The sequence below is a fragment of the Primulina eburnea genome, chromosome 6 (assembly GCF_022965805.1).
Source record: "Primulina eburnea isolate SZY01 chromosome 6, ASM2296580v1, whole genome shotgun sequence".
In the NCBI taxonomy this organism is placed as follows: domain Eukaryota; kingdom Viridiplantae; phylum Streptophyta; class Magnoliopsida; order Lamiales; family Gesneriaceae; genus Primulina; species Primulina eburnea.
This window is the reverse complement of record NC_133106.1, coordinates 34,106,022-34,116,897: the sequence shown is the minus strand read 5'-3', so window position 1 is coordinate 34,116,897 and position 10,876 is coordinate 34,106,022. Positions and strand designations below refer to the sequence as shown.

The 10,876-nt window shown below is 33.8% G+C and overlaps 1 protein-coding gene across 1 annotated transcript; it reads left to right on the top strand.

Moving 5' to 3' along the window:
- Positions 1–3,139: 3,139 nt before the first annotated feature.
- Positions 3,140–7,058, top strand: LOC140834556 (BTB/POZ domain-containing protein At1g63850-like). Its single transcript, XM_073199520.1, has 2 exons — positions 3,140–4,261; positions 5,696–7,058. Exons 1-2 carry the CDS (start codon positions 3,284–3,286, stop codon positions 6,635–6,637), a joined length of 1,920 nt encoding a protein of 639 aa, XP_073055621.1. The 5' UTR covers positions 3,140–3,283; the 3' UTR covers positions 6,638–7,058.
- The last annotated feature ends 3,818 nt before the right edge of the window (positions 7,059–10,876 follow it).

The window sequence follows — 10,876 nt, the reverse complement described above, 5'->3', positions numbered from 1 at the left end:
CCAGGACCTTTATTATTGGGCCAATAAATGGTTTAACTGAACGATTGCTAGCCCATTTTGTTTTGTGACCCGACTAGCATTTAAGTTCTCAAGGAAAACCAAACCTACGACAAAATTATACCACACATTTACCAGGGAAAAATAAGTGTCGTGAGTGTGTTAAAATTATTGATTGTATTATGTACTTTAGTTTTTTAGTTTTGGCGAGGAACAATTTCAACATGATAATGTGGATTTTTATACTTTGGGACGTTTATATATTCTCATCTTTCAAAACAATATCGACCAAACCCGTAATTTGTGGGTCGTCGTCTTGCGATTCATCAAAGGCGCGAATGAACAATTTCATGTGACTAGTGAATTATTGGATTCAATCGAGTGATCGGGATCTATGTATAACTCATTTACTACACACAAGGGATCTTCTATTTTGCATAAAACGAGATCTTCATGATTCAATAGTGGTACTTCGCACGTCACCGAATCCGTAATTTTATTATTATTATGTAGTGTAATTAATGTTTAACAAAAACAATTTAGAGCCCAAAACTTTTCATGAATTTCGGGTGTGACAAATGTGGCAATTTTGTTTTGTTGACAGCTAAAAAAAGGTTTGAATTCAAAATTTGGAATGGCTGATTTTATTGTGTAGTTTGGTTTGGTGATTAAAAAAAAACACATTGGATTTAAAGAGAAAATATGCATCTGTGTCGTTTAAATATATACAAACAAAAGAAAAAGGTAAAGTGTCACATTTCATTCAGCCTTTCAGAGATTCCTAGACTCGGTTGAGTAAAAAGAAGCCGTCTTGATTCTTGAGCGTTCAAAAGGTAAAGAAAACAATTACTATATAAAATTATATTGAATAAATTAAAGTGCAAACAATAAATAAATAAATTTAAAAAATTGATATACAGATAATTTCATTTTGGCCACCCGCTGTTATTGAATGTTGCAATAAATGGAATTGTGAATGTTCAGCATGCCTTGTGCACTACTCCACTTGCAACTTTGGTAGTAATCAATTATGGGATTTGTTAATTGCTACCATTTCTGACTTTGCAATAAATGGAATAATTGTTTTGTCATAGTCCAGTAAACAAGTAAGTTGCAAAGAGGATTGTATCCCCCGATAATTTTAAATAAAACGTCGAAAAAGACACTAATTTGGAGGAATATTCTGTATTCAATCTTTGCGGTTTATTTTATAATTTTCCAAGAAATGGTCCCTTTAAATTAATGTCTTTTGTATCATGTGCCGGTACTTCTTGGTACTAAGAAAACTAAGTGTGTATTGTTGTTATCTTTTAGTTCTATTTGTTCGATGAATTTTGGATTTAGCAAAAACTTTTTCTTTTTTAATATCATGAGAGGTTTGTTTTAATGTGAAATGTGGATTCGAACTTGGTTTTTCTGAGGTCATTTAGAGTCGAAGTTATTTTTCCCGCTTACATACACATATTTTCAAACGGTAAGTAAGCGCCGTAAACCACCTAGCGTATAATTTAAGCATTAGGTGAAGTATGATTGAATCTCAAAAGAAAAAAATCAATAGTTTGAACAAAGAAAATTTTATCTTTCAAGTTTCACCGGCAAAAGTTTGAATTCAAAGTTTTTTTTATCTAGGAGATATTCAAGTTAATGTTATTCTATGATATTTTATATAATACATTGCTAATTTGTAATAAAATTACACGATATAAAATATTTGAGTTATTATCAATTAAATTATTGATATATTGTTGGAGTAGAATAATACAACAGCTGAGTAGATAAATCGAAACATAATGTTTGAGCTATTGTACAATTTAAAATATTTGAGTTGTACTGCTACAACTAACTATAGTTTTTGGTAAACCAGCAAACACTTGATCCTATAATTAGTATAAGATAAAAAGTCAAGAGTTTGATTCTCATTGATTATAAGAAGTAAAATTGTTAGGGTAGAGAGTTTTGGAAGCTTTGAAATATTTGAGTTGCAGCGTTACCATCAATTATAATTTTTGATAAACCGACAAACGATCGATCCTTCAATATAACTACCAAACCAAGATTTTATGTATAGGAGTCGAATTAAAGCTTCTAAACTCGAAAAATTTAAAGAGAGCAAATCACATTATTGTAAATATGAAATACAAACAAACTGAAGCATAGACATTAGCTTCAAAGATATAATATTCCTAGCTCTTGATTGGCCATAGTAATGTTCTATTGTGCTATAGTGATGCCCAAAGAGACAAGGTTCTTTATGAAAATTGTCCAAAGCAATCGGCACACCTCTGTTAAAATATAATCATAGACAATAAACAAAAGACGTAAAGGATGCCCAAAACACATCAAATCGGTGGGGTTTCAAATTTCCGTTTGGGATTTTTCCTCCCTTTTTGTATCTAATCTGGTGAATTCCAATGCTTCCTGGCAAAGCCAAACCAAAATCTAATAATGCTCAATAATTTGCCAACCATACTTCCAATTCCATTTTATCTAAACTTCTCATTCAAGGGATGTGCAAAATCAAGTTCTTAACTACTCTAAAGACCACAATTTAATTATATCATCGCTTGATTTTGGCACAAAAAATATTGACAAGTTTTCAAATATAAAAAATATATATGCACTCCACATTTCATATGGTATATTTCTCAATTTGATGCCATTGAAAGGAAGTTCACATGAATTCATTAATTATTTACTTAATATAGTAACAGAAACATATCCCTAACGTATTTATGCATGTTATTCTATACATATGTGAATCTCAAACAATCGAATCAAATCCTCTGAGCAAGACAGGTTGAAATTCCATTTACAAAGAGAGGTCTTCATGTCTTAAATACCAGGAATAGGAAAGGTACAGATAAATTTAAGTAACATTTTCTTGTTTTTCACTTATATTTCGGTCTTAGTACTGAAGCATTGTCTTCACTAACCATTTACAAAAACTATCCCATATTATTATCAATTTTGCTTGAATCAACCTTGATGAGTAAGTACATCTGACTTATTTCAAAAGTTTTATAACAAGAGGAATAAAGTTGAAGGACCACATTAAAAATCCATGACTCAGCTCATATCAGCAAGAGAGTCATCAATCTTGCCATCTCTGTTTTCGTTTTATCTAACTCTCTTTTCTGTCTTGTTTCAATCACCATTCTGTCTCTACTTTGCGAAATATGGTGATGAGACCAATGGAGCCCTAAAGCTAAATGACAAAAACACCCCCCCAAAACACGCACACGCTGACCCAAGTACTAAACACACTTGACACTTCTTCAATCATCATATGGCAGCTACCACCACTCATATCAAAGCCCAAACCCAACCCATCAAACCCAACCGCCGCCGCTACCGTGAGACTACTATCACCACCACTGGTTTCGCCGCTTTGGACTCGACACCCTCAACTTCTACTTCCACCCCTTGTACAACCCAAAACCATCATAAAAGCCGCCAGCTTGACACTCCCATTGTAGTTTCTCCAGGCAATTCTTGGTGTTGCTCAGCATCCAAACCGCCACCTTCACTGCCGGTTGAAACCACGCCTACGCCAGCACTAGTGTCCTACCCCTTTCCACTCTCTTCCCCCGTTGATCTCAAATTTCGGCACTCACCCTCCACAATGGACTCCTACACCATCACGAACACTGTCAATGGCGGCCCCAATCCCGCGGTTGATAATTTTTCGTCATCGTTCAGTAAATTTAACTCCGTACTTACCGCTGGCCTTCTCAACCCAACGTCACCCCCTCCGTTTGTGGATAAAACCCGTTCAAGCCCAACCCTTTTCGAAATGATGTCCAATGAACCCGATTGCCACCTCAAAGCCTCGACCCTTGTACCTAACGGTGTTGTTCCGTTTGAGAACCCCCAAAGCTCGAAGCTTTCTGCAAACCCACCGCCCCAAGACAAGAAGGCGCTAATGCAGCAGCGTTTATTGGATCTTCTGGCTTCGAGGAGCCCCGGAAACCAGTTTAATGATATGGGTACTGGCGATGTGAAGCTGACTTTAAGTTCCAAGGATGGGGTTAGCGTCTCTATGAGTGTACATAGACAGATCCTTGTGGCTCATAGCAGATTTTTTGCTTTGAAATTGAATGAAAAGTGGGTTAAGCAGCAGCGCAGTATGGGGCCATACATTGTGGAGATAGCGGATTGTGATGATATTGAAGTTTATATCGAGAGTCTTAGGCTGATGTATTGTAAGGATTTGAGGAAGAGGCTGATGAGGGAAGATGTTCCACGAGTGTTGGGTATTCTCAAGGTGAGTCTTAAATGCTCTCAGAAATCGCTAATCTGCATTTCTTCAATGTAGTTGAACCTTTATATTTGTTCACTATATGTAAATCTAGTGATAGGTGGTGAAAGTTGATCCAGAATTGAAAAATAAGTGAATGAATGGAAAAAAGTGCAAGGTTTTGAATGGCATGATAGAAAATTGGAGATGGACATAACTGTATTGAAGGATAAGCTGGATAATAAAGATGAGATAGTTATGTTTAAGTAGCGATCAAGTTTGCTAACAAATAAGAACTTAAAATGTGATGGATTAGCTCGCCAGATCTTAGAGCTAGATCACTTTCCTATTTGAGTTCCACTGATGCATAAACTGCTTTTTTTTGGAATTTAATTTTGTGGTAGATGTAAGTCAAGTTGTAGATATCCACATATCATGGTGCAGTTTATGAATATTGAAGTTGCTATAATTGGCTGGAATTTTACTCGAATCTGGTAGTTGTGGAATGGGGGTTTTGTCTTTTCCAGTATGTTCTGATCCCAAATCGATTCCATGAGCAGTTGTAGAATGGTTAATAAGTTAGATACTATATCCTCCCTAGTAGACTGGTACTGGGTTTTCGGCTATGCTGTTGAACTTATCGCCTAAGTTATTGATCGTGATGTTAAAACACTCTACTTGTGTTTCGGTGTTTCATCATATGAATAATCTTTACAAACCCTTAAATGCAATAATGTAAGTGAAACAGGGTAGCGGGTATCTGTCACATCAATCCCCATTCTGGATTGCATCTGTACAAAAACTTGTCTGAACCCAATAAAAGCTTGGAAGATAAATTAAGTTTCAACTATGGTCCTTTTGAGAATCTTATCGTAGAATGTTATTTTAAGTAAAATATATTTTCCATTAGTGTATCTATTCATGTTGATTTGTTCCAATTTTCAATTCATGGTATAGTATTTCCAACTGCACATGGACCTATAAAACTTTGGACAATTAATCTTGATTGACAGTGGACCTGAAATTTAGAGAATGAAACTTGATTGGTAGCGATATTGTTTGTGTTTGATTTTTGCCAGCCTACTTTCTCATCATAAGAATGGAAATCAAGACTGAGCAAATGCCTCAGAGTTTTAGGAATTTTATTTCTTTCAATCAAGTCCCTGAAAAAATATGATTTACTTCAATATCTAGATTCCTTAGAGTAGTTCTTTTTGCACTCAAGATGACTTCACCAACAAACTTTGACTTGAAATGGTTAAGACTTTGTTCACAGTTTCACTCACTCTTGCCTATATTTCTATTCCATGATTTTTTTTACAATTATTTGCGTTCCAATGTCTCATCGTAGATAAACCATTTATTATTATCGAATTGTGAACAGATGAATGATTGTTGTTGGAACATTAAGCTAAACTCCACAGTTATGTTGTAAAAATATGGTAGATGTCTTGTAATTAGGTCTCATCGGCAATTGAATTTGATGCTGGAGTGTTGTCTTGCTTGGAGTACTTGGAGGCTGCTCCATGGGCTGAAGATGAAGAAGAGAAGGTAGCTTCCTTGTTATCAGAGCTTCGTCTCGAAGGGGTTGGAGCTGTGGAAGTTTTGAAGAGGATTTCTGTTGATGTTACCACAGGGGTGGAATACGGAAATGATAATGAAGAATTGCTTCTCAAGCTTTTGCACGCAGTTCTTGAAGGAAAAGACGAGAAAGCTAGGAGAGAGATGAAAATTTTGGTTACCAAAATGCTTCGTGAGAATTCATCCCACACAGATTTGAGAAAGGAGTCGTTATACTCGGCTTGTGACGAGTGCCTGAACTTTCTTCGGCAATATTTTCTGAAAGCGGCAGAAGAAGCAACACAGAATGTGGGCCAGATAGCCAGACAGGCTGATAATTTGCATTGGCTTTTGGATATATTGATTGATAGACAGGTTGCTGAGGAGTTTTTGAAGATATGGGCATCACAGTCTGAGTTAGCTGAGGCTCATTCGAAAGTGCCGGTCATTCACCGATACGAAGTTAGCAGAGTTACGGCCAGATTTTTTGTTGGGATTGGTAAGGGGCAACTATTAGCCTCGAAAGACGTTAGGTGCATGCTTTTGCAGACATGGTTGGTGCCATTTTATGATGATTTTGGATGGATGCGGAGGGCATCCAAAGGTCTTGATCGACATTTAATTGAAGATGGTCTTAGCAACACAATATTAACCTTGCCGATGCCCTGGCAGCGAGAGATTTTTCTGTCATGGTTCAATAGGTTTCTTAATGCTGGTGATGATTGTCCAAATATCCAGAGAGGATTTCAAGTTTGGTGGAGAAGGGCTTTTTGGAGGCGAAATGGAGAGCCTGAAATACCTCGACAAATGCGTATCACATCTGCCTCAATAGAGAACTCTTGAATTTGAGATTCAACAGTCAGAACTTGACAAAGGATTTCGAGCTAAGCCCTTTTTTTTGAAACTGAGCCGAAAAATTTGTTTTTGCCAATAGAGCTCTCAAAGAAATTGGTCGATGTGCTAAAAGATTAGCCTGGACTAAGAAATAAAGAAGTGGACGTTGATAAAAGTTTGAGTTCAGTTTCATTACTCGGATTATTTTGTCATTCTTTGCCACACAGTGAGCGCTTGCTATTTGAAAGTTGTTAGTTTCTGAAAGAAAATTTACTCATGTTTGATAATGTTGAATGGTGAGGAACTAGCAAAGTCCAGGTGAATCCAATTACCGGTCATTGCGGCATTGATTACGTTGGTCCTTGTCGTTGATGTACTTTCTCATTCTGCTACATACTTTTTACTGAAGTCTCGGTATCCATTTGTCTTTCTTGATTTACATTGTATGCTAATCATATGATGCATCACTGGTTTCCGAATCTGTTGGTTGCATGATCCTCTTTTTGCCATCTGTTGTTGAATACCTTTGGAATCATTCGACTACTACTTCTGTAAATAAGCATACGGTTCGAACTACTGCCCTTCAGTCCCAGGGGCAAGGGGTCTGACCTGGGATTTGAAATGTCTAGTTTAATTTTTCTTGAAATCTGAATTTTGCTCTTCGGGTTAAATCAAATATCACCTCTTCGGCTCACCTCCCATTTCTTCCCACACTTCCGCCAAATATAATAGAGTTGACTTCCTTTTAACTGTCGTTTGGTTTACATATACGTGCCCGTTTGCGGTTGCTCCATTTAAATTTTTTTAGTGGCCATTTCCCACTAAGGTAGCATGATTGCTAGGATAAGGACTTTTAATTTTTTATTACTCTTTTTAAATACTCATGTCGACCATACTTTATGCAAAATAATTTAAGCTAATGTTTAGCTTTTTCATGAATATTAAATTAACACAACAAACACAGATAAATTGACAAGATTTGTTAAAAATCTAGGAGTGATCTTGTTCATTGACTTGAGGTAGTCGTGGGTCATTCGGAGACGGCCCGATTTTAATTTTTGATGTAAAAAAAGAACTTATAAATCCCAAATCAGTCTGGACATTCATCGGTTCCAAGTCACGAGTTCAAACTAGTAATAACCATGCACCAATTCAATTCAATTTACATGTTCAATACAAAGGACAAAAACAATCAATGTGACTACCGTCAATGACAAAGTGCATCAACTCTAACCACAAATCTGAATCACAATTTTGAAGCCCAGTTTCACTAACTAAGGCCCAATTAATAACCCATCATCTTCTAACCATAACAGAATTGGAGAGTCAATTTGATATCAATGGAAATTAGAATTGTGAAGCCCAATGCCCACTAACTAAGGCCCAATCAATAGCAATGCTTTAGCGTATTCTGTATAGACTTGATATTTCGAAATTTGACTTTGGAAATTTGAGAACTTATAACGTCGAGGCCATCTTTGAAATTCAGAGAGAGAAGCTAGAACCATAAACAAATTAGTTTCGAATTGAGATATTATAATTCGGTTTTGTTTTATTAAATTTAAGAACATGGAATATTTGAAATATTTTTATAAAAGAAAAACGTGAAATTTGTTATATCATGGAAGACAATCGTCGTATCTTAAAATTAATTACCACACAATTCTTCAATTTGGTCTTGGTCCATATATATCTTGCAATTTCAGACAAGAAAGAGAAGTGGGAATTAAGATAATGACAATTTTATATTCACATTGTAAGAGAAGTGGGAATTAAGATAATGACAAATTGCGTGCAATTGTCATTCTCAAAAACTCCATACAATTAGGGATAAGTAAAAGAGTTGGAAAAGATTCTAAATAATTGACGAATGAGAACAAATGATAGACTCCCACGTGGAAATTTAAGCCATTGGAAATACAAGTAATACTTAATTTTTCACAATATATAATATAATAGGTCTCGAAACCAAAAATTTCAAGCTAACTTTCACTTGTATCTGCCAATATTCTTTTAAATATTTTTATTTTTTATTTTTACAAAGTTAAAAGTATTGATTCGGTCCCGAAGCCTTCCCAACACGTCATGGAATGTAAACGATGTATTAATTGAAGTACGAATAAGTTTCCCATATTTATTTTTTTACTATAGAGTTACTATGACATTTATATTAACCACAAGAATGGGAAGGGAATGCTTGTGTGATATTAAAAACATCACCACACCTAAAAACAAATGTGACATACTTAGAGTTAAATTTGTCGATATAAATGATCAAAATCACAAAGAAACAATAAAAAACACTGAATTTAATTTCCCATGAATAAAAATAATTATATTACAGCATTTTAATATGTAATATATCTATTCATGTCCATTCGAACTGAAATTGAACACTTTTAATATATTCATTATCTGGAAGCATTGGAATTCATAATATGATTCGATTGGTCAAATTGACATATTTTATTTTAAAAAAATAAAAAAACTGACTTACCAATGTCACCGTTATTTTACGGTCCCTAATTTGATTCGAAATTAATTCTGGGTTTTCATTTATTAATTTGTAGCCTTTGTCCACTGGCATACAGAGTAGGGGTCCATTTTCTCAAATACATATAAATAATAAATTATTCAAGGACCACTCTATATATATTTTTTGTTATTTGACAATTAATGGCGCCTACGACTGCTAAAAACATTAATATGATTATTTATTTTAGTTGTAGAAAATAAATGGAGTGTTAGGAAGCAAAAATGGGATATCATATTCCACTTTATTCTATAACCTTAGAGTAAAATATCGATAAATTAATACTCGATATATATAATAATTGTTTTCGATTCGAAGTTGCTTTAAATAAGTTAGTAATTTCTAAAATGATTTTTTATGACAACATGATACAAATATCATGAGACAATTTCATATAAATTGAAAACTACCAAATTTACAAAAATAAATCACCACTATGTTTTTGAAGTACACATGAAACTACATGCATTATTTTCTATGTAAAACATATATATATATATATATATATATATATATATATATATATAAACATATATATTTATATATTTATTTATTTTTTATGTTTTTTGTTCGAATTATATTTTTGTCTCTAGTTTTTATAAGTTTTTTTGGATTATAAGGTGGTATATAATTTTTTAGGGGAAAATTTGATGAAGAGACCAAATGTGATTTTTATCCATGAATATGTCATTATAATATAATAAAAATAATAAATATACAAATATAGATATTATAATAGCCTCCTTGTCGATTGGTGGTCAACATATCGACACTTTTTTCATGCCATTGGCGCACTCTTTGTCTTGTTTCATTTTCCAAATTGATTACTCATATGATTAGAAAAAATGATATTAATGACAACAATGACATTTAATCAACCAAATTAAGTAAAGATGTAAATTAAACAAGTACTTTTCAAAGAAGAAATATAGGTAAGTTTTTTCTATATATTTTTTGGAGTGGATAATTGTGAAAGATATATATTCGCTTTGCATTTTGAACTATGAAATCAACTTATGTGGCCAAGAAAGCTAAGTGTATTTTGGTTTTAAACTCAACGATCTATTTTGTGTACACAAATTTTTATTATTTTTTTTATGATGATGGATCTCACAGTCGTTACATTCGATACACGTTAATCATTGGTTTAATGCATTAGTATGCAAATCACTCTAGTTAGATAAACTGCACTTGTCAAACCTTGTGCGATGTACATGATATCCCAAGAAAATATTGGTAAGTGATCAAACTCAGTAACTTTGGTTAAACAGTCACATGATCATTCAACTCGGACAACTCTAAAGAGCTATGCAAATAATTAGTTATACATTCGTTACAGCTTAAACGTTATTTTATATAACCGATTTCTTAGTACGTAGTAACAAATGAATTTGTTCAAGACTTCAAGTAAAGGAAGCAATATCTAATTATGAACCGAACCGGTATATCTTTTACATGGAAATTTTGAGATTCAATAATTGGATGAGTATCGTCACTTTATTTTGTTTGATTATGATAATGTCAAAATATAATTCTAGAAAAATGAAGGAAAAAAATGCACATGGTCCCAATTAGGAAGGATGGAGGAAAAGAATAAAAACAGAAGACTGGTGAAAGGCCTTGATTAATGAATGCTTTAATTAGAATTAGTTGGAACACATGGTCATGGACTAATATTCCACAACGCAATATTGATATATAAAATAATTAAATCA